This window comes from Staurois parvus, unplaced genomic scaffold (genome assembly GCF_062004578.1).
Source record: "Staurois parvus isolate SC_StPar_1 unplaced genomic scaffold, SC_StPar_1.0 ptg000157l, whole genome shotgun sequence".
Taxonomy (NCBI): domain Eukaryota; kingdom Metazoa; phylum Chordata; class Amphibia; order Anura; family Ranidae; genus Staurois; species Staurois parvus.
In genome coordinates, this window is record NW_028317953.1 from 8,721,963 (window position 1) to 8,746,860 (window position 24,898).

Sequence of the window (24,898 nt, forward strand, 5' to 3'; positions counted from 1 at the left end):
GCAAACACTATAAAACAACTTTAAATTGTTTTTATTACTTATTATCTAGTATGTATTATCACCTTTGTCGCCTAAACAGCTCCAGCATTAGACTTGGGTGCTGGGGATTCTGGGAGTTTACGCTGTGAAAGGTTTATTAATGTTTTGTAAAACTACTTCATTATGAAGTTGTCACTGTAGAGGACTCAATGTTTTAAATCTATCGTAAAGGTTTTTAGTTTGCCCTGTAAAGAGGCTCAATTCTGTGATCAGTAAAATGGTTATCGTTTTGCTTTATTTTTACCTTTCCCTACCTCTGTTATTACATTTGCTGTGCTGGCAGATGGCCGTCTTAACACACCTTGTGCATCTACAGATTAACTTTCTACCAAGATCCCTCAAACCGAGATTGTATATTTTCCACTGTACTAAATGGATTCAGTGTGCAGGGACCGAATTTGTTTTCTTTTTTTTCATTTTTTAATGGAGTCTACAAATCATATTTCAGAGTAAGCCATCTGTATTTTATTCACCATAGCCGAGAATCTTTAATCAAGTAATGCGTATAGGCACCACTTAAAATGTCGCATTGGCAAAGTACAGCTACAAGCAGATATATGTGCTCACATCTCTGCAAAATATAAGCATCAAAAACTAGCAGCCTAATATACAATGATACATCTTTGAGTTCTAAACTGCGAGTAAATAAAATAAGTTCATGTGTCTGGGGTTATATTAACTAAAGCATTAAAACAATCTAAACATTAAAATGTGTAGGAAACCTCAAATCTTTATTTATGTTTCTAAAAACGTAACAATCCCCATGCTATGACAGAGCAGTAAAGGATGCTCATTTGTATGGCTTTCATATTCATAAACTGCAGTACAGTTGATTGGCTCCATGTGTTGCTTCTCCCTCCTCTTTCTGTGCTTTGCTGTATAGACTATGAAATGCTGGCACCAAATCAAATTCAAGTACTTACACTGCTTTTATAAGTAAATGTAATGAAGTATTAATGATTAAACAACTGCATTCAATTGTGCATTTTATATCTGTCTGGAGTTCAGCTTCAAAAGCAACAGTGCTGTGCTTAGGTCTGTATCACAGAAATGTTTTTGGCTAGAGTCATCCATGACAGCAATAAACTATCTGACACTTTAGTCTTCTTAATGTTTTGTCAATATGCATGTGAAAGAGATACTTTCGGTGTAATAAACTTTTAATTGTAGATATCTGCTTTACTGATTCTGCCTAAAGCCTAAGTTTAGTCACTAATGAAAAAACAAAAATCAGCACAAGGGACATCCAATAGGATGTGCCACATGTGCTGCTGGCTTGTGCCATAGCTGAAATCTTCCTATTCTGAATTATCCCACTGCTGCTGTAATCTTCCAGTGAAGCAGGGGTTAAGAACCTACAGAGATATGACAGGCACTCATCTCTATGACTTTGTTGAATGAAAAACGATATATGAATGGGAGGATAGGCATATGGTTGATGGGTCTGCCTCTATTCATAGACGCTATAGTACAGTTTCTATGAATGAAGGAGGAAGTTAAAGTAAAAGCAATCTGTATATACTGTAAAAAATATATTAGCCCCTTACTGTGCACAGGGAGAAAAAAACCATGCACACAGAATACTTGCGAGAAAGATCTCTTTTCTATTGACAATGTTACAACAGCTTTAGTATGGCTTAGAGATAGTAATTAGATCACATGTCAGTTGGCTGGACAATAAACTTCTATATCATAGTAGACTTTAGAAACCGCAGCTGTGGGGAACTGTGTCAAAAGCTGTTGCAAAATCCAAGTATACCACGTCCACCGCCACCCCTCTTTTCAAGGTTTTGCTCACCTCTGCATAAAAAGAAATCAGATTTGTTTGACAACTTCTGTCTTTTATGAATCAATGCTGTCTGTTGCTTAAAATATTTTTTCCAGCAAGAACTCATCTATGTGGTCTTTTATTAAACGCTCCAGTATCTTCCCAACTATAGATGTTAAAATAACAGGTCTATAATTACGTGGTAAAGATTTTGACCCCTTTTTAAATGTTGGCACCACATTGGCCTTACGCCAATCCAGTGATACTATGCCAGTCATGAAAGAGTCTCTAAAAATTAGAAACAATGGCTTTGAAATGACAGAGCTCAATTCTTTAAGGACCTGTGGGTGTATGCCATCTGGTCCAGATGCTTTATTCACCTTTATTCTGTCTAAATATTTCTGAATCATATCAATTGTGAGCCAATGTGGATCATCTGAAGCTGTGTCGATACCATGCCCATATGGACAAGAGCTCCCCCATGCTCCTTTGTATACACAGAGCTGTCGAAGGCATTTCATAAATTTGCCTTCTCTTTGTCCCCAGTCACCCACTCTAGATTATGTTGTAAAGGGCCTACATGCTGGGACTGGACCTTTTTACTATTAATATATTTGAAGAATTTTGGGGGGTTTTTTTGCTATCTTTTGCAATCTGTCATTTGTTTTAAATTTTTGTGGCCTTTATTTCCTATATGTAAAGAGCTGCATAAATTGACGGTACTTTATAAGTACCTGTAATAAATAAATAAGTCTCTAAAGCATAGCTCTGAGTGAGTCCAACTTGCTCAGTGGATGCAGTCAGCACTGAGGATTGCCTGTCACGGGTCTGTTGGCACTAATAATCCCTTCAATATCAGAAGATTACAGTGGCTGGGGTAGGAAGAGGAATATTTCAGCTAATGCTGTAGCTGACAGCACAAGGGACACCTCCTAATGACTGTAAGTAATATCCCTTGTGTTGGTTTTAGTTAATTCATTTGATAATAAACTAAGCTTTAACAACCCTAAAGAAATTATGTCAGCCACACAAGCAGTGGGTTGCTTTTGATTATATGGATGACTTCTAACCTGGCCATACTCTGCTAGAATTTTGTCAAATCCCAAGATTCAGGTGGCCCTGTCGGCACCACCCAGCTCCAACTCTTCACTTTTCAATCAAATTTTGTTGCAAGAGGTGAGTGGAAAGTTCTGGCTGAACAGTGACTGTATTCAATCAGATGCTATTGCCGTTTGGATATGCAGCAGCTGCAAGTCCTGATGAAAATATTAGTCCATAGGGGAGATTTCTTCATTCATTTGGGTAGAGTGAGGAATCTGTTAGATTTCTCTTGTTGAGCCCCTGTATGGCCAGCTTTAGATTTCCATTGTAATAAGGTGCAGTAAAGCACAAATATTGTTTGACACTGCAAACCAGGATGCAGAATCTGTGTTTGTAATGAGCAAATATGTCTGTCCTATGTACACACAAATTCTAACTGTACAAAGGAACAAGGCTTTTAAAACGTTGACAAATATCAATAAGATTATTTCTATCAAGATTTCTTTTTTCATGTGTATCTAAAAATTTATTGATGGGCTACATGTTTTCTAAAGTAAACATGTAAGACCATCCAAATACCACAAACACCACATGTTCTTCATTTTGGATTTACTTTTTTTTTTACCTATAATAAATGCCGTCATACAGTGTGCAAGGATATTGAACTGGTAAACCATTCAGTGGTTTTCCTTTGAGAATCTAGAGGCTTTGATTACTGTCCTGGATGATTAATACCGTATGCCGTATAACTGTTCACCTCCGCTTCGGCTCTGTATATAGTAGCTGAACTGTGATATTATTGTACCGTGTCTAAAATCACGTCAGCTGCCCTGTTTTAAACTGTGTGGTCAATACCCCTTCAGTTACTAGAACAATTCACAGCTTCACGTATCCTGTGGCAATTGTATGTGTGTCATTTTGTTAGATGTTGGTGCAGAGCAATGGGTTTATCACAGGACTGAATTTCTACAAAGCAGGCAGTAGGTTTCTTCAATGCATCATAATAGTGTAATTTTTTTATTTGGTTAATAGCATACTTAACACAGCTTTGTATCTGAAGTGCCTATTAGAATGGAAGGCAGCCGGCTTACCTAGTGAGTTGTATGAAGTGGTAATTATCCCGGCTGCATGTTCTGCTGCTGGGGGGTCCTTTATAGAAAATCAGGCAAATTACCTAGCTGTAGATTGTCTGTGTTTTTAATATTTGCTCTACCACCTTGCAGATTTCCACTAATTAGAGCATTGTAAATACTGCTGTTTATTGACATAAAGTGTTATTATTGTGCCAGTCATTTCTTTATGTTCAAAGTATACGTAAAAATAACAATAACAGCAAAAGTACACATACAGAAGTGAGACAAGACCAAGTGAGAGTAGAAGAAAAGGTGGATGGGTGGCGCTGGACTACATTTTTTAACCACCAGGCAGAGAGCATTGTTGGACTTGATGATTACGCCCTGGTTCACACTGATGCGATTTGACCATTCAATTCTCATGACAAATCGCATCCAATTCTACTGTCCTGATCGTTGCGACTCTGACTTCGCAGATTGCAAAAGTAGATCCTTGTCCTTCCTTTCTCCACAAAAGAAGAGCAATGACCTCCACTGAGAGATCCAACTGAAATCCACAAAAAGAGTGCCAGACGGTCTTCTTAAGTGTCCATAATTTTCTGTTGATAAAATTTAGATAAGAGGAAGATGAAAGGTAGCCAGCATGTTTCGGGGGGGGGGGGGGGTTGTTCAAACAATCCCTCTTCATCAGGGCTCCAATAAGACGTGTAAAAAAAAAAAAAAAAAAAAAAAAAGCTTCCTGTAGGACTCTTATCTATACAAGCTTAAAATATTTTTTTTTCCAAATTAGAGGGTGCATTGATGATCATAATGGACATGTGTTTGATAAACGTGTGCAGCGACCATCTCAAGCACATGTACAGTATGACTATCAATGTTCCTTGTCTTGTTAAGACATTTTCCAGGATATTTTATAGATTAAGTACTATAGGAAGCTTTTTTACTTTTTATTTGAGCCCTGATGAAGGGGGGTTGCTTGGCTCTTGAAACACGTTGACTACCTTTCATCTTCCTGTTGAACCTAATTTTATCAACATTAAATAATTATGGACTTTACAGTGGAATTTACCTTTCAATCAAGATTGACGTATTGTAATCCTTATGCTGCTAGCATTAAAAAATAGATAGGAAAGTATATCAGTATATCATATTTACTTGTTTTAAACTTTTTTTTTTTTTAAATTCCTTTAGTGACTTCCTGGTTATTGGCCTAGGTAAATTATGTCAGACTTCCCAGGAGTATTCAGGAGGGGAGGAGGGGTTTTCTCAGCTAAGCACACCCTCCTGCCTGCATGTCTGAGCTAAGGGCAGATGGAATTTAGGAAATAAATGCTACATGAATCATCTGCTCTTACTTGAGATGGTCACTGCCAGAAATGCTAGGGGGTGTTTTTCAAAGGGATTTTATCAGCAAAATAAAGTTTGGAGATATGGATGGATGGATGGATGGGTGGGTGAGTTTGCTTTTGAATGTTAAAAAATGACAAAGTGTTTGTAGTTTGTGGTGCTCAGATGCAATGTAGTACTAATTTAAGATGACTGGCTGATGCTCATTTTTGGGGGATTTCACAGGAAAAAAAAGTTGACAAGGAAGGACTAACAGGGTTATGCACACTAAATGCCAGGGTGTTTCTTACCAATTGTCATAATTATGTATTTCAGCTTTGTATTTACCTGCTAGTCTGGAATTCAGCTTTTGAAAGATTATAAAAATTATCTTAAATATGGTAGATAGGTATACTGTATCACCTCTGCTTTTGTTACAGTTTGATCAAGACGGTTATTTTTGGGCCATGATTCATCTAGTTTGTTCAGGTACGTGCAACTGGTGGAACATACCATTAAACTTGGCTGAAAGTAACTAACCATCAGAGTTAAAGTGAATCTGTGCCCTGTGTTAAATATGTTAAAGTATAAACTAAAAGCAGACAACACAAGATGCATATTACCTTTATTAGCCAGAAAGGCCTCTTCTGTGCCCTCCACCTCAATTTATTATTGGTAGGAGACTTCTTGGCTAAACATAGTCAATTGCCATTCCATTTTTCAGCATGATCACTTTGATGGTCAAGGGGATGGCATTTGGTGGAGCCTAGCCTATAAAATGTCAGGCCCCAGTAACAAAATAAATCTAAATGAGAAGCCTAAGAAAGCTATCAACAGGCATTCTGGGGTGTCTGCTGTTGTTCAGGACTTCTGAAACATGTAAAATAAATGATAGTTTTTTGTTGATTTTTGAATGTTGCTATGATGTGGTCTATTCTACATTTGCAGGATTGTGGTCTATACCTAGTCACTGATATATGGCTATCCTATCCATTGAGCTCAAGTGTTTGTGAATAGATATCCTGATATAATAAGGGTTTTTGTAACAATTTTCATCTAACTAGAGAAACTTCTTTTGAAATTGGTTGCCTTAGGAAAATAATTAGTAAACATGGTAAAAGATTTACATATAACTTATTTCAGCTACGATATTTTAGCAAAACCACATTTACTATATGGATGTCCTAACATGAATTTTAATGCACCCTAACACTTTACAGCTTGCAATTTATATCCATCTAATTTCATGTCATGTATAATCAAACACCTAATGTAGGGTATTGCTGGGGCTCAGCCCACATGTTGACTTAAAACAGTGGTCTCCAAACTGTGGCTCTGGGCCGCATGCGGCTCTTTGTTTGCCTTTATATATCCCTCCCACTGACACCTACAATGGGGCATAATTTTTGCCACTAACACCAACAATGGGGCACTATTCCTTCCACTGACACCAAGGATGCAGCACTATTCCCCCACTAACACCTAATACTTCTCTACCTGTTACTAAAGATGGTTCATTGATTACTCTCACTGATGCCAGGACATTTTCTACTTCAAGTGACCACGATCCAGCCCCCCAAAAGCTTGAAGGGTAGTAAACTGGCCCTTTGTTTAAAAAGTTTGGAGACCCCTGGCTTAAAGTATATGCAGATGTTTTAGAGCATAAAACAGTAGTATTAAAATGGTCTTTTAGTTAACCCCTTCTTCAAACATCACTGCCCTTTTATATTCACCCCCCCCAAGCCTTAAACTCTCCAACTTCAGGGCTGCTGATAAGGGGAGAGGCGGACACGGGTCCCATAAAGTCTGCAGGGGGGGGGGGGGGCGGCAAGGCAGCAGGGAGGCTGTACATTGAGTTGCCACTATCTCCTGTATTATAATACATGTCCTCCCAGCCGCTGGCATAGTAAGCTAGTCGGCTGGGACTCAGGAGATCCCAAGTGATGTCAAGGGGGAGGGGCTTTAGAGAGGAATTCAGCTACCCATTGGTTGAAGAGGCAGCAGGAGGCGGGCAGCACTGCCTCTTCAGCCAATGGGTACACAGGGTGCACTGTCCATCACTACAATCAAGTCTTCATCCCATGGGCTTCTTGTTTTGGTACAGGATGGATTAGCACTGCCATGAAGATCTTTCAGTGGTTAAGGCGAGGGAGGAGTGGAGTGTAAGGTGGGGGGCTATGGGGACCCTGATGTAAGGAGGGGGCTATGGGGACCCTGATGTAAGGAGGTGGACTATGGGGACCCTGATTTTAATAGGGGGACTGTAGGAACCCTGATGTAAGGAGAGGGACTATAGGGACCCTGTTGTAAGGAGGGGGACTATGGGCACCCTGCTGTAAGGAGGGGGACTATGGGCACCCTGCTGTAAGGAGGGGGACTATGGGCACCCTGCTGTAAGGAGGGGGACTATGGGCACCCTGCTGTAAGGAGGGGGACTATGGGCACCCTGCTGTAAGGAGGGGGACTATGGGCACCCTGCTGTAAGGAGGGGGACTATGGGCACCCTGCTGTAAGGAGGGGGACTATGGGCACCATGATGTAAGGAGGGGGGCTGTGGGAACCCTGATTTTAATAGGGGGGCTAAGGGGACCCTGATGTATGGAGGGGGCTAAGGGGACCCTGATGTAAGGAGGGGGACTTTTGGGACCCGATGTAAAGGGGAGGACTTGATGTAGAGACGGGACTTTGTGGACTCTGTTTTATGGGGATTCTAGATGTAAGGGGTAATTCTGATGTGAACAGGTAGGCTTGTCCTGATGCTGCACTCTATATGTTGTTTTGTATGTTACTCACTCCTGACCCCTGCACTCTATACATTATGTTGTACATTATGTAGTCCTGACCAAAGTGTTAATTATCCCAACAATTACTGGTTTTAATGAAGTTCTTCTTTAGGGTTGGCTCAGACAGACAAAACGATCACTTCTGTGTACAGAAAAGCATGTGATGGGAAACATTTAAATATTTAAAAATTATTCTTCATTCTGAGATTTGCGTATCTGTGAGATTGTCACTTGTGACATAGTAAATTGGAGTATTTTGAGGGTACAAGGATTATGATATATGTGTGCAAAGTATACAATAACTTGGCACAGATTTTGTTTAATCATTCCCCTTGAAGCTTTTCCTACTGTTAGGCAAAATGTGTCCTCTGTGTCACTTATTACTGGCCCCTGAACTCTGCAAATTTACTACTGACCTGTGAAGTCCGCCTCATCTACTCCTAATCCCTGTCCTCCGCCCTGCTGACCCCTGTACACTGCCCTACAATCTAATGACCTCTGTACACTGCAATACAAACTTCTGACCCTATCCTCTGCCCTGGTTACCCCCTATACACTGCCCTGCTGACCTCCCATCTTCTGCCCCCCTGACTTTTTTTTTTTACTGCACTCCCACATCACACAGGCTCAATCCAGCCCTGGGACCGATGGCTGTAGATAGAAATATACAATTTACGTAGGAGGATTTGTTTCATCTGTGTGTATCACCTGAGGTCAGTCACTTCACTGGGTATATGTAAGGGTTACAACCACTAAATCTTGACGATTGTCAGTGGAACACAAGCAGCAAGTATTGCCATTAGAAGATATTGCTTCAATACTGTTCCAGTGCATTGCTTGTTTTCTCTGCGGGCAATAGTCATCGGGACAAAAGGAGGTGTAGCCATGTTGCATCTCCCTAACAAGGACACAGATACCAATGACATCCATCTACCGACTCTCCCCCCATTTAACCCAGATCTAAAAATTAAAAACATTTGGCTAAAGTTATACATTAGAGATGATAATGCTACATGTTCTTCAATCTTTTTTTCCAGGATGTTACAGAATATTCCAGAAATCTCAGAAGTCAAGTTTGCTAAGGTAGTATGCATGCATGGTGGTAACTAAATATAACTGTGCATCAGTATGGGTTCTGTATCTCAAAAGATTTTGTGCTATAATGAAACTTGTGGTTGCTGCGTTTGTTCCTTCTCCGAGGAGCACACTTTAAACAATAAACATTCTTAAACTGTGTGGATTATACTTCAACAGTAGCAAAGGATACAACACAATGGTATGATGAAATATATGTATTTATGAAGGATAATTACTTTTTTTTTTTTTTGCTTATTTCATTTCTCCATTACACACTGCATCCAAATATTATATAACCCAGCATTTTTGTGACCGCCGTCTCATTTTGTTTGTTTGGTTTTCTTTTTCTCAGTGACCTTGATCAACAGTATATAAACTATTTTTTCAGGTAAGTATGATCTTTATATTTTGTGTTGCATAATTTGTTAAAACATACAGTGAAATAGGGAATGTCAGTGACTACTGCCAGTATACTCCATATTTAGAATATTCTGTATCAATAGCTTTCACTGCTGGTGAGTTAAATCTTCTACATCACTACCTTGATCAACAGTGTCTAAACAATTTATATAACACAAACATGAACTGAAATGAGAAACTCTAGTGACTATAGTTATCATACTTTATATTGTGATCACATTAATGGCTTCCTCTGTTGGTGAGTCAACCCTTCTAGGTCTATTATGGTGCCAACTGGCAGGTCACACAGGTTCATCTAGAGCAGGGGGGGGGCAAACTGCGGCTCTCCAGCTGTTGCAAGACTACGAGTTCCATTATGCCTAGCTGTAACTGTCAGTTTTGTAATGTTGCAATGCCTCATGGGAAATGTAGTTCCACAACAGCTGGAGAGCCGCAGTTTGCCCGCCCCTGATCTAGAGTGTGGAGTCTAAATACTAGTAGGTTTTCACAAGAGTGCCCTGCAAGGGACAATGGCTTGGAACCCTAGTGGCAGCCAGCTTTCATTTCTGCACACTGCCCCCAGGATTGCCCCACCAGGGGGGATGACCGGAATGGATGGGCTACAGTGTGGATACATTAAACAATGTCGTAGATCTCCAAACACACAAAGGTTTCTTCACAGTGAGAGCTGTGAAAATGTGGAATAGACTCCCTCAAGAGTTGGTTCTGGTCAGCTCAGTGGATTGCTTCAAAAAAGGCCTGGATTCTTTCTTAGATACACAGAATATAACTGGTTACTAACATTTAAAGGTAAAGTTGATCCAGGGAATATCCAATTTCCTCTTGGGGGATCAGGAAGGAATTTTTTTCCCTGCAGGAACAAATTGGATCATGCTTTGCTGGGTTTTTTATGCTTTCCTCTGGATCAACTGTGGGTAAAGGATTATAACTTTTTTTTAATGGTTGAACTGAATGGACTTTTGTCTTTTTTTTCCAGACAGACTAACTATGTAACTATGTAAGATGAGAGAGTAAACAGGTTTAAGCAGGGGTTGAGGTAGACGGCAAGCAGAATGTAGAAGGAGATGAAAGAGAGCGCGCACAAACCTTGCACATTACCTCAATAAATAGTGACTAATTTTATTTTATTTAAGAAATATACTCACAAAAGTGATGGTAAAACATCTGAAACAGGCTGAAATGCTGTAATACTGACACTCAGTGGCTGAATGTCTCCTTGCCATGGGAACTCTGCTATACTGAAGTTTCTATCTGCCAAACCCAGCTCTGATGAAGAAGGGACCACCCTTCGAAACGCATTAGCTTGTATCCCCCCCCTTTGGATTTACCTGTAACCCTGTGTGGATTATGGTTTACTTATGCCTGTTTTACCATCACTTTTGTGAGTATATTTCCTAAATATAACCCACTCTGACCGGAACACTCTTGACCTTGTCTTCTCTCACCTTTGCACTCCCTGCAACCTCACAAACACCCCCTTTTCTCTCTCCGATCACAACCTCATCACCTTCTCCGTCTCCTCGTCCTCAAACACCTATCCCTTCAAACGGCAAACAATTACCAGCAGAAACCTCGGGAATTGGAACCCTGTTCCCTTCCACTCTGCAACTGACCAGCTTTACGACAGCATCCATCCCCTGTCCTGCCCTGACCTGTCCACTGCTGTCTACAACAACTCGCTTTCAGCCGCTCTAGACTCGCTTGCACCCCTGACAACACGAGGCATTAGGCCCCGACCGCTACAACCCGGGCAGACCGACCACACCAGAAACCTCAAACAACATAGTTGTGTGCTGGAGCGACTATGGTGTAAAACCAAATCCCAACAAGCGTTCACCCGCTATAAATCTGACTTCTTAATGTACACTTCCTCCCTTCACGCTGCCAAACAAGCCTACTTTATTACCCTAATTAGTACCTTCTCCTCCAGTCCTCGCCGGCTCTTCTCCACTGTTAACTCTCTACTTTCTCTGCCTCCACCCAGTACCTCACTTACCGCCCACGAGATTGCCAACCACTTCAAAAACAAGATTGATGCAATTCGTAGGGACTTCGCCACTGCTCAGACATCCACCCCACTGCTCCCTCACTCACATCTTTCCCTCTCCACCGGTACCTTCCCCTCCCCTCTAAAGCACGTGCACATCACTCCCATAGTTAAGAAACCCTCCCTGGACCCCTCTGACCCATCTCCCTACTGCCATTTACCTCTAAACTTCTAGAACGCTTAGTCTACAATCGCTTGAGCTCCCATCTCACCGACAACAACGTTTTCGACCCTTTACAGTCCTGCTTCCGCCCCCTACACTCCACTGAAACTGCCCTACTTAAACTCACCAATGACCTACTAACCGCCAAAATCAATGGCCACTATACTATACTCCTACTACTTGACCTCTCTGCGGCTTTTGACATGGTTGACCACCCCCTCCTCCTCAAAAAACTCCACTCTCTTGGCCTCAGAGACTCCGCTCCCTCCTGGTTCTCCTCCTATCTATCGCAGCGCTCCTTCAGTGTTACCTATAACGCTGCCACCTCCTCTTCACTCCCTCTCTCTGTCGGGGTCCCTCAAGGCTCTGTCCTTGGACCCCTCCTTTTCTCCATCTACACCTCCTCCCTTGGACAATTGATAAACTCCCACGGCTTCAACTACCGTCTCTATGCCGACAACACACAAATCTATCTCTCTACCCCTCACCTCACCCCCTCAGTCTCCAATTGCATCACCAGCCTACTAAGTGACATATCGGACTGGATATCACTCCACTTCCTCAAACTCTTTCCAAAACTGAGCTTCTAGTATTCCCCCCAGCCCGTGCCCCCCCCGACTTCTCCATCAAGATCAACAACACTACCATCAGCCCCACCCCTCACGCCAGGGTACTTATGGAGTTCTCTGAACTACTAAAAACCGAAATATGGGGACAAGGCTTTTTTGCATCCAAAATAAAGTCATAAGGGGAAAATATAGCTGTTTGTTCAGTTTTGCATCATCTGTAAACTGGTTTGCCTGTTTTGAATAACTGAAAATTGGACTATATTGTACATTTACGTTTTGTTACTATAAAATTAGCACATTTTAATACCTCACATCCATCAACTTTCAGCTTATGGCATTTGGATGTTTTAAAGAATTTAATTTTTTTTTTTTTTTAGTCATGCTTTTTAGAATTGTCGGTCTCTGTATTTTCTGTGCTCAATTGTCACTGTTAGGACTTGTGTTTTGAGTGAAATACAGAAGTGTGTTGAAGCAGCTTAGTTCAACTAATAAGTGGCTTAATGCAACTGTTTAAAAAAAGCAAAAACTGGAAAGCAAAACAGATGCATCTGAAAATTTACTACATTTAATTCTCTTCTGAGTCTACAGCCCATCTACACAAGCCCAAGAAATAATGGAAAAGACCTCTACTTTCAAAGGCAAAGCCAATTTATTTGTTCACTTTTTGTCACACCATTATTCATGTTTCATGACTATAATGATGCCTGACATTACTTATAAATAGCAATAGAAAAATAAAAACCTGTAATATAACAGCTCTCCTATACATTATTGCAAGCACTATGTTAATACTTACTATTCTCACTTTCTTAGTATTGATAGATTTATACATAGGTCGAGTTCCCCCAAGGCAAATGCTTTCTAGCACATTCTACTATATCTACAAATGCATGTTTTCTTTTAATACTGGCTGTCTTCATTCTGGAAGCCAAACAAACAGGATTGCGTTTTCCCAGGCCTGGCCGCGTGGCTGCCCTTGTGCTTGTGGAGAAATAAGTTATGAGGTGATATCACAGCAGTTTAATGAATGTACTGGGATTTTTTGCTAATACATGACAGACTGTTTGATTGCTCAGAACCGCAGGAATGTGGTAGGATTACAATAATCAGTATAAGGAAACTGTTTAGAGTTTCCAACTGGAAATTTCTGTTTAAATTCTTTGTTCTAGATTTCAGCTAAAAGGTTCCAGTTTATACAAGGGAATACTGCTCCCAAAACCAGCTAGACAATGACTGGCCTGTTGTGTCTTGACCATATATTCCACTTCACTCTTGCTGCTTCCATAAAGTCCCATCACAAGAGCCCAAGTGCATTTCAGATTGGGTTCTCCTTCTGGTATGGATGCCAGGTGGGGTGGGATGGCATCTGTCTATGTAGAATTGAACATCCTTCCTTTTTTTTTTTCTTATGGTGTAAAAATGTTTAACTGATTTTCCCTTGGACATGCTTAATAAGCTATTTTTGTGCTGATGGAAATGCATTTTCTGCTCTCCCTTTGCCTGCATAAATGAGTAACAGCCACACCCTTCATCATAAGTGTGTCTTCCAGTTTATTTGCAGTTCTGAGGAAGAGAATGGGGAGTTGGTAAGATTAGGGGATGGAGAAGACAGTGGGGTCAAAGCCCTATGTGTATTGGACTTCACAGTCCTATTCACACACATAAAGCAACTACTGTAAAAAGGAAATAGAGGAAGTTTGTACAGTAGGCCCACAATTACTAATCTACTAGAATATCCAGGGTATCTAGTACATACAGTATATTGTTTCATTTTATCCTGTATGAGATGGTAGTAAATCTTTATTATCTTATTGCAGAAAACATGCATACAGTATTTGCAATTTGTGTCTTGCAGTGTTGTCCTGTTGGCCTCTGCCTCGCATCCTACTGGTAAGTGTATATAGCTAATGCAAATATTAGTTTGGGTTTTTTTTTTGTTCGCTTGGTGACTGTTCATTAAATACTCTCTTGTGTAAAAGCATGTGTAAAAGGGCCAGGTGTCTTCCACCATGTTACCATGAATGAAAGCTCCTCCAGACTCCTTCCCAACAATTGTGGTGGAGTTTATAATGTGATGATCTGCCCCTTCCTGTTACCATCGTTCTTTGTCATGGCTGGTGCAAAAATCTCAACCTCACAGAAGAGTAAAGCTAGGCATAGACAAATCAAGATTCATCCGGCTGCAGACGCTGATCAGTATATTCTGACAGCAGTGGGATCTGCTGTCAGAATACAATTATTATTCTACAGGATTTGTATAGCACCAACAGTTTTCACAGCGCTTTACAATATAAAGGAAGACAGTACAGTTACAATACAATATAAAAACGAGGATTAAGAGGGCCCTGCTCATAAGAGTTTACAATCTAATAGGGTGGGGCAAGTGGTACAAAAGGTTATAACTGTGGGGGATAAGCTGATGGAAGTGATAAATGTTTAATTGGAGGCGTGATAGGCTTTCATGAAGAGATGAGTTTTCAGGGATCGCCTAAAGGCGGCCAGAGTAGGGGATTGCCGGACAGATTGAGGTGGAGAGTTCCAGAGGATGGGAGAGGCTCTGGCAAAGTCCTGGAGAGGAGCATGGGAGGAGGAGATAAAGGAGCTAGAGAACAAGAGATCATGAAAGGAGCAGAGAGAACGGTTTGGGTGATATTTGGAGACAAGATTAGTGATGTAGCTCGGGGCAGAGTTGTGAATAGCGTTGTATGTTGTTGCTAGCATTTTGAATTTAATTCGCTGGGCAATCGGAAGCCAGTGGAGGGATTGGCAGAGAGGAGTAGTGGACACTGAGCATTTGGTAAGGTAGATAAGTCTGGCAGCAGCATTCATAATAGATTGAAGAGGGGATAGCCTATGGAGAGGTAGGCCTATGAGAAAGGAGTTGCAATAGTCAAGGCAAGAGATAATAAGGGAGTGAATGAGTAGCTCAGTGGTTTCATTAGTTAAATATGGGTGAATTTTAGAGATGTTATGGAGGTGAAGTCTACAAGCTTTTGACAGTGATTGGATTTGGCGCCAAAAGAATAGGTCAGAGCCCAGGATTACACCTTGTACCCTGGCTTCAGGGGACAGACTGATAGTTACATTATTAATCTTGATGGAAATGTCATGGAGGCACGAGAGGTGGGGGGGAATATTATCAGCTTGGGGTGGATTCCTCCATCCAGCTTGCTTGTATGACTGAAAGAACTAACCTCCTATGCCCAACTATAGTCTTTAAAATCATTCCTGACCAACACCATGCTCACATGAAAAAATGTTTTAAAAATCTTCAGCTCTCTTCAGGGCTATTTAAGACATTGGTGGGCCATCGTAGATCATACAAAGGGGGTCCCCCTGCTCAGTGATACAACTGCAGCAGTGAAATTTGAGCTTAAACAATCAGGCCCTTAGTTGGCCATATATTTATTGCAAGTAAATGTAAACAGTGCTATTTCTGTCTTTCCACATATAGCAGAGATCCCAAGTCCTTTTATCATGGCAGAGGGAACCCAAGCTCCAGAACCTAAAACATGGAAACATAGCATTCTAAATTTAGTTAAACCTCATTTAAAATACTGTGTCCAACTCTGGAGGCCTAACTTACAAAAATATATGGTGGGATAAAACAAGTCCATTGATGGGCAACAAAATATAATATATCATGAAAGACTGTGAGAAAGTAGGAAGTACAACATCGTGAAAAGAATGAAATGGGGAGGCATGACTGAAACCAATAAATAAATGAAGGGATTGAATAAGGTTCAGGAGGGCAGTATCTGTAATATGAAGTTGAGATCAAGAACATGGGGCATGGTTCTCACTCTAGCAGGAGGAAAGTTCAAAACTGACCTTTTGAGTAGTGGATGCTTGTAAGAGACTTCTAGCAGAAGTAATGAATCTGTGACACCCCAGAATTATACCTTTTGGTCTTACTGTTGTCACTCTTCTATGTTTTTATCATGCATATCAGTTTAAGGAAAAAACAGGTTTCTTCCATGATATTGTCATTATGCAAAGAATACAGGGAATATCTTAAAGTGGAACTTTAGGCTCCACCTTATGCGGACAGGCAGAATTTTTAATGAATAGAAAGGTAGCAAAAAGTGGATTTTTATTAAGGCGCCAAAAAATAATATATCATCGTACAAAACTCATAAATATTGCATTTAGAAACCCTGATGTGTTTCGATTTTTGACACAAACCTTCATCAGGGGGGAGCATGTCACAATCGTTAGATTTATAATCTAAGCATACATATCACATATACAGTATACAAATGATATCAAAAAGGATATGTAAGAATGATGACCACCAACTTTCAGGACCAAGAAATGCAAAATCATCCACCCGTCCCCATCCAAAAAAGCTTGAACTCTTGAAACGCAAAGGTTGTCATAGAGTATCCCATTGGGCAGAGACAAATACAGACTATAAAAATAAGAATAAAAATGAAAAACCCCACTGGAAAAAACTCCACAAAGATAATATATCAGAAGGGGCAATATATACCATGAATCCAGCAACAATGCTAAGTTTTGAAGGCCACTTTGCCCATGCTTTGCCTCTTCTGCAATAAAGCTAAATATCTGCATGTCCGCTTCTGTACAGTAAATTGTGAAATCGCAGCTCACTTCACTAAACTGGCAATGCCAAATCTAACTGAACCCCCTGCACATCATGGCCAATGACAGCGGCTGATGACAGAGACCCGGAAGTGAGTTCCAGGAACGGTGCATTGCTGGATTCTAGGTGGATATAGTTGCACTTTAAAGGGAACTTGATGGTACAAATCCGAAATCTGTTATTTCTAACTCCTCTAGATCGTGGCTGTACTAGATAGTAAGTCACTGACCTGGAAGAAGCGCGCAACATATTATCTTAGACTTTTTTTTACCTTACAGGCTGCATGCATTTTCCAGGTCACTGACTCACTAGGTATGAAAACCAGTATGTGGATAAGAGCCCAAGAGCCTGCATTTTTGGAAATAAGAGCAGTGGCAGTTCCCATATATCTATTTCAGTATTTCAGTGGGATCCCAACACTGCCAGCTTTCCATGTGTGGCCCACTGTGTCCTTGGCTGGGTAAGGCACCTGTCCTTTTTTACAAAGCGGTAGCAGAGTGCTGGATGCTGAAATGATCTATGAGTTTTGGCACTGAAATAGACAGTACTGTCCGTGTAGTCCCATCCTCATTGGAGCGACTGAGTGACGGGGTGCAGGGGCGTTTGATCAGGTAAAAGTGTTTCAGTTTTATTGCCATTGCACCAGTGGCTAGTAATGGGAAAGGGATAGAGGTTAATGGAGTTCTATGATCACAGCATACACGGAGAATTTGAATAACCATATAAAAAATAGTATTATTTTTTAACAATCCAATATATTCTTACTTGAAAAATCTCCTTTCATGTTGTCAGTTCTGCCTGTCTGCTGGCCATCCTTTTCCACAACTTCCTGGATTCTCTGCATGCTTGCAGCTTACCCTCTGCTGTTTACTTTCAGTTTCTAGGGACTACATATCCCCTGGCACCTTGCTGCCTGCAAGCAGTAATTCCCGTACTGACTCCGCATCCTGAAACTCCTCCTCTCAGCACCTCAGTAGTTTAGAAGGCAGGCTCTGTGAAATGTGTAACACAGCAGTGCTCACCCAGAGGGAATAGTGAATGCATGTCACAGAATTCAAGGAAGTTAAGTTGTTAGTATTTTGAATTTTATTCATTGGGCCAGTGGAAGCCATTGGAGGGATTGGCAGAGAGGGGTAGCTGACACTGAACAAGTGGTAAGGTGGATGAGTCTGGCAGCAGTATTTATGATGGACTGGAGGGGGGATAGCCTATGCAAAGGTAGGCCAATGGGGGTGGAGTTGCAGTAGTTGAGGCAAGAAATAACCAGGGAGTGAATTAGGAGCTTTGTGGTGTCATTGGTTAAAAAGGGGCGTATTCTGGAGATGTTGTGGAGGTTGAGGTGGCATGATTTGGACAGGGATTGGATGTGGGCCTGAAAGGATAGTTCAGAATTTAAGGTTACCCCGGCATGCGGGGACGGGTCGATAGTTATGCCATTGATCTCGGCAGTTAAATCAGGGGAAGAGGAATCTATTATAGGGTGTCTAATGGTGCTTGTTCAATAAAGGCGTGTACACTGTGCACTCCTATTTAGACCGGACATAGGGAACCACAGGATTCACCAGCAGGGATGTGCAGTGGACTGACAAAACATGAATCACAAAAGCTGCATAGTATAAAACTGCAAACACTTGTAAACAGGTACTCACGTTGTGCTATACAAACAGAGCAGCATTAACCGCTTGCCGCCCTGCCACTGTATATATACGTCTGCAGGGCGGCACTCAGGCGCAAAACCACGTTTTAAAACGGGTTCCGCGCTCCCGCCGTTCTCGCCGGCAGGGGGCGCGCGCGCGCTCCCGCCGGCCCGCGGGTGACACCATTCGAACCCGGAGGGATCAATCATTAGATTTCAGCCAGTGATGTCTGGCTGAAATCAGATGATCGGTCCCTGTCCTATCCTGTCCTGTGTTGACATTTACACAGGACAGGATATGATGTCATTCTTCTCTGCCTGGACACATTCCGTTCCAGAGAGAGAAGAAGACACAGTAAAAGTGAGTACAAAGCACTACACTAACAGTTAGAACACACCTAGGACACATTTAACCCCCTGATCGCCCCCCCCCCAGTTAACCCCTTCACTGCCCTGTCACCAGTGTCACTGATCAGTGAAGCGATTTTTACTGATCACTGTATCAGTGTCGCTGGCGACTTCCGATAGTGTTAGCGCCCCTCCCAGATAGCACCAGATTGCCTGCTAGTACACCAGTAATCCCATTTAACCCCTTAATCTCCCCCCCCCACCCCAGTTAACCCCTTCACTGCCCTTTCACCAGTGTCACTGATCAGTGAACCAATTTTTACTGATCACTGTATCAGTGTCGCTGGCGACTTCCGATAGTGTTCGTGCCCCTCCCAGATAGCGCCAGATTGCCCGCTAGTACACCAGTAACCCCTTAATCTCCCCCCCCCCCAGTTAACCCCTTCACTGCCCTGTCACCAGTGTCACTGATCAGTGAACCGATTTTTACTGATCACTGTATCAGTGTCGCTGGCGACTTCCGATAGTGTTAGCGTGCCTCCCAGATAGCGCCAGATTGCCCGCTAATACACCAATAATCCCGTCTAACCCCTTGATCGCCCCCCCTTCCCCTGAGTTGACCCCTTCACTGCCCTGTCACCAGTGTCATTGATCAGTGAACAGATTTTTACTGATCACTGTATCAGTGTCGCTGGCGACTTCCGATAGTGTTAGCGCCCCTCCAAGATAGCTCCAGTTTGCCCGCCAGTACACTAGTAATCCCATTTAACCCCTTGATCGCCCCCCCCCCAGTTAACCCCTTCACTGCCCTGTCACCAGTGTCATTGATTGCAGTGAACAGATTTTTACTGATCGCTGTATTAGTGTCACTGGTGACTTCCGATAGTGTTAGCGCCCCTCCCAGATAGAGCTAGTTTGCCCACTAATGTACGGGATTTTTTTTACCAAAAACATGTAGCAGAATACATTTTGGCTTAAATTTATGACTAACTTTGAGTTTACGATATATTTTTTATAGCTGAAAGTAGAAAATATTGTTTTTTTTTTCAAAATTTTCGTGTTTTTTTGTTTATAGCGCAAAAAATAAAAAGCGCACAGGTGATCAAATACCACCAAAAGAAAGCTCTATTTGTGTGAAAAAAAGGACGTAAATTTTGTTTGGGTATAGCATTGCATGACCGCGCAATTATCATTTGAATTAGTGCAGCACTGTATAGCAAAAAAAGGCATAAATTGCAGTATCTATACCAGCAATGGGCAAACTACGGCCCGGCGGACCTTTTAATCTGGCCCGCAGAGCTAGGCTCCCACTAGGCTCCTCTCACAGTCTGCCCTGAAGACCGGTGTAGCATGAAAATCTGTCTCCTATGAGGATCTGTCCCCCTCGACGTATCTGCGCATGTGCCGGAGATCGCCGATCGGCTGCTAATGCCTGAAACTGGCACATGCGCAGATACGTCGAGGGGGAAAGATCCTCATAGGAGACAGATTTTCATGCTACACCAGAACGGCGCGGGAACACGGCGAGAGGAACGCGCGGAGCAAAGGTAAGTGAATTGACACAGGGGGGACTTAATATGGGGGATGAATTAATATGGGGGATGAATTACTATAGGGGGGATGAATTACTATAGGGGGGATGAATTACTATAGGGGGGATGAATTAGTATGGGGGATGAATTACTATATGGGGGATGAATTACTATAGGGGGGATGAATTACTATAGGGGGGATGAATTACTATGGGGGATGAATTACTATGGGGGATGAATTACTATAGGGGGGATGAATTACTATATGGGGGATGAATTACTATATGGGGGATGAATTACTATATGGGGGATGAATTACTATATGGGGGATGAATTACTATAGGGGGGATGAATTACTATATGGGGGATGAATTACTATATGGGGGATGAATTACTATGGGGGATGAATTACTATGGGGGATGAATTACTATATGGGGGATGAATTACTATATGGGGGATGAATTACTATAGGGGGGATGAATTACTATAGGGGGGATGAATTACTATGGGGGATGAATTACTATATGGGGGATAAATTACTATGGGGGATGAATTACTATAGGGGGGATGAATTACTATATGGGGGATGAATTACTATATGGGGGATGAATTACTATGGAGGATGAATTACTATATGGGGGATTAATTACTATATGGGGGATTAATTACTATGCTTACTATGGGGGAATATTACTATACTTACTATGGATGACACATACACATCATTCATCTACTCTTGGTCCGGCCCCCGGGTCCAATATATGAACCCATTGCGGCCCTCAAGTCAAAAAGTTTGCCCACCCCTGATCTATACCATAGTTTGTAGATGCTATAACTTTCAAACAAAGCAATCAATATACACTTATTGGGATTTTGTTTACCAAAAACATGTAGCAGAATACATTTTGGCTTAAATTATTACTAACTTTGAGTTTACGATATATTTTTTATAGCTGAAAGTAGAAAATATTGTTTTTTTTCAAAATTTTTGTGGTTTTTTTGGTTATAGCGCAAAAAATAAAAAGCGCACAGGTGATAAAATACCACCAAAAGAAAGCTCTATTTGTGTGAAAAAAAGGATGGGTGCAGCATTGCATGACCCCGCAATTATCATTTGAATTAGTGCAGCGCCAAACAGCAAAAAAAGGCCTAGTCATTAAGGGGGGTAAATCCTCAGGAGCTCAAGTGGTTAAAATTGGACCAGTAGCGGGTCCCAGAGCATAATGACATTTTGCTCTGCCCCAACACATTTCGTCGTAGGAAGACATTCTCAAGGATTTAGATGGAATTGATCATTATCACATTGATCATTATCACGTTTATCATTACCACATTTTGGTATTTGGATGTGTTAAGTGCTGGTGCAACTGATATTCTTTTTTTCTTTTTAAATTATTTGACAACAAGTGCATTTTAGTTTTTAATTATTTAGAGTAATAGGAGTAGGCTAGAAATAAAATGTAGAAATTAATATACAATAGTAATTTTTGACTATACAGTAGATACGCTGTAAATTACATTGCCACTCATTTCACTGATTTTTCACTGCCATTGACTACACTAACAAACAATCGGGGTTGGGTGTGTTAAATTTCACTGCTGTTGCACTTTCTGCCAATTAAGGGGGGGGGGGCAAGTGTTAAATAGCACCGATACTGAGCATCAGTGCAGTAAGGAGTTAACAGCACTGCCACTATTGCAGGGAGTCATTGCGGTAACTGACACCAGTGCTGCAGGTTATTCACTGACACCAGTGCTGGAGGCTATTCACTGACACCAATGCTGGGAGTTATTACTGTGATTATTTGTGTGGTCACCAATGCTGAGGTGGTTATTTTAGTCACCGACACCAATACTGGGGGTTTGTTTATAGCAGATGAAGACACCAATGCTGGGGGATATTACGGTCACTGGAACCAACAATGACTCCAAATTTTTTTAGTGTGCATTTCAGTACCAAAATTATCAGGCGGTGAAGTGGGTTAAAGCCTAATCATGTTGCTGTGCAGCCCTCTGGAAATGCCAGGACCGTGCTTGCAACCCTCCATTATTTTCAAGTTGACCATCACTGATCTCTCCTTTTAGGTTCTATATATTGATATAGCAAAATATTCATAAAGTGAAGCTGTTAGGTTAGATTTATAAAAGTATAGAAGTCATAGCTGATTTTTAGCAAGTTGAATCACAGAGCTGTAATCATCATGTTTATTTCACTACCAAGTCATTCATCTGGAAAAAGTATGTACATATCAAGTGTCTAACACCTGATAAGCAAATGATTCTCCTAGGCCAGTGACTAATAAAGTAATGAAGCAAGAATAAAGGTGACCGCCCTTGAACATGCATTTTAAAAATCAATGCCAGCATGATGAAATGGCTCATTCAGGGATCCTTTTTTCTGTAAGATTCAGTCGGCCTTATTACTACATTATTATACATGATTTATATGGTGCCAAAAGTTTATGCAACGTTTTACAAAATAAAGAAAGGCAGTCCAGTTGCAATACAGTTCAATACATGAAAGTTCAAAAGGCCCTGCTTGTGAATACTTACAATTTAAAAGGGAGGGGCAAGTGATAGAAATGGTAATAGCTGGGAAGGATGAGTTGATGGAGAAAGTAATAGTACAGTTTATTAGATGCAGTCAGGATAGGCTTCCCTGAAAATATGGGCTTTCAGGGATTGCCTAAACTCAGACAAAATAGGAGATAGCTGGACAAATTGGGATAGGGAGTTCAAGAGGAAGGGAAAAGCTCTAGCACAATCATGAAAGTGACGAGGCAGCTAGAGAGCAGAAGGTCTTGGGAAGAGCCGAGTGGACAGTTTGGGGGATATTTTGCAAAAAGGTTGGTGATGTAGTTTTGGGAAGAGTTGTGAATGGCTTTGTATTGTTAGAATTTTTAATTATTGGGTGAGTGGAAACCAGTAGAAAGACTGGCAGAGAAGGGTGGCAGAGCTGTTGGTAGGGTGGATGACTTTGATAGCCGCATTCATAATAGAATAAATGAGAAACCGATAGGGCAAGCCTGGATCCTTGGTGTAGCAGAAAGGGCTATATAGAATTCTGTTCTCCTGCTGATGTATTGGGTACCCAACCAGAGATATTCTTGCTGGCACTGGTGGTGAGCCCACCTGATTGCTGGCAGCTGTCTCATTTTCCTTATGAATAGAGTAGCTCTCTGACTACATCTCCTCATTTTTTTAGCAAATAGACCTTGGCCAAGAAAAATAAACTCCTTCTGTGCAATAGGGATTCCCTATTATTTTCTGTGTAAGCTGTGCTGTCTGTCAGGTTGATCCCCTATTGCAAGATAAGGTGTTAAAAATGCATTAATTCATTTAATGATTAATCAGCTCCTCATTTAAAAGTTGTTTTCTACTTTTCACCACCCCGGAGTAATCCTTTCTATGTAGCTGATAGGGCAGTTAGCAGGAGGTGTCCTCATTCAGTCATGTGTTCTTTTACTTAACAGGCAAAGCTACCAGAGGAAATATATTAAAGATCTTGACTTTTTTTCTGTTCTTCTTTTTGCTTCCATTTGTGTAGATCGTTACACAACATTTTACTTACTTTGATTGGCTGTTTTGAAAAATGTGAATTTCTGTTTAGCACAATTAGAGCGAAAACAAAGATCTTAAGGCACAGCCATGAAACTTCGATATTTGGCCATTAATGGAAATTTTGTTTAAAAAGGTGAAATGTCACCAAAGCTCAGCAAGGGGGTGAGCACGGTTATGTCATTTTCTAACCTCTCCTTTGTTTTGCTAGTCTGCTTTGCCTGTGATAAGCTGAGAGAATGCTTGCCAAACCAATAAAAGCTATCTAGCTTCACCCGCAAGAAAGTACATTGCAAGATCAGTAATTCTAAATACACCTTTCTTAAAGGGAAAGTGTAGTGCATATTCAATGAACATATAGTTTGAGTAATTTTTATACCATTTGCCACAGAATAACAATGAAATGGCTTGTACTTTTTACATGCTTGTTCTTGTTGCAATAAATATAGAGATTTTCAGATTACCCACTAGAGAAAGCTCTGTATTTGACTTGGCTTCACTTACCTTTTCCATTTGGGAACTGCTGAGACAGCAAATTGGCCACAAAGAGAGTGCATTGCATTCAATGTGTTGGCTGACTTATAAACGTTCACTGAGAGAACAAGCAGTAAAGCATAACCATGGTGTAGCACAGTAAAGCATAACCATTGTGTAGCACAGTAAAGCATAACCATGGTGTAGCACAGTAAAGTATAACCATGATATAGCACAGTAAAGCATAACCATTGTGTAGCACAGTAAACCATAACCATGGTGTAACAGAGGTGCAATGTGTATGTATTTGCTCCCATATCCAAATGAAATAAACTCCTTAAGACTGTCTGTATGCATACATATGTTGGTGTGGACTGGTCCTTATGCCATGCTGCCACAAATATGAATACCCTTGTTTGTGCTGGGAGTGTGTTTAA

General features: G+C 41.2%; 1 protein-coding gene across 3 annotated transcripts in view; it reads left to right on the plus strand.

Annotated features, from left to right (window-relative positions):
- The window catches only part of SLC35D4 (solute carrier family 35 member D4), a 176,509-nt gene that overhangs the window by 55,709 nt on the left and 95,902 nt on the right, over positions 1-24,898 (plus strand). For all 3 annotated transcript variants that reach the window (XM_089675740.1, XM_089675741.1, XM_089675742.1), the window contains exons 8-11: positions 5,688-5,736; positions 9,068-9,113; positions 9,460-9,495; positions 14,162-14,196. In XM_089675740.1, the coding sequence (XP_089531866.1) occupies positions 5,688-5,736; positions 9,068-9,113; positions 9,460-9,495; positions 14,162-14,196 (166 nt within the window). The remainder of the gene's footprint in view (positions 1-5,687; positions 5,737-9,067; positions 9,114-9,459; positions 9,496-14,161; positions 14,197-24,898) is intronic.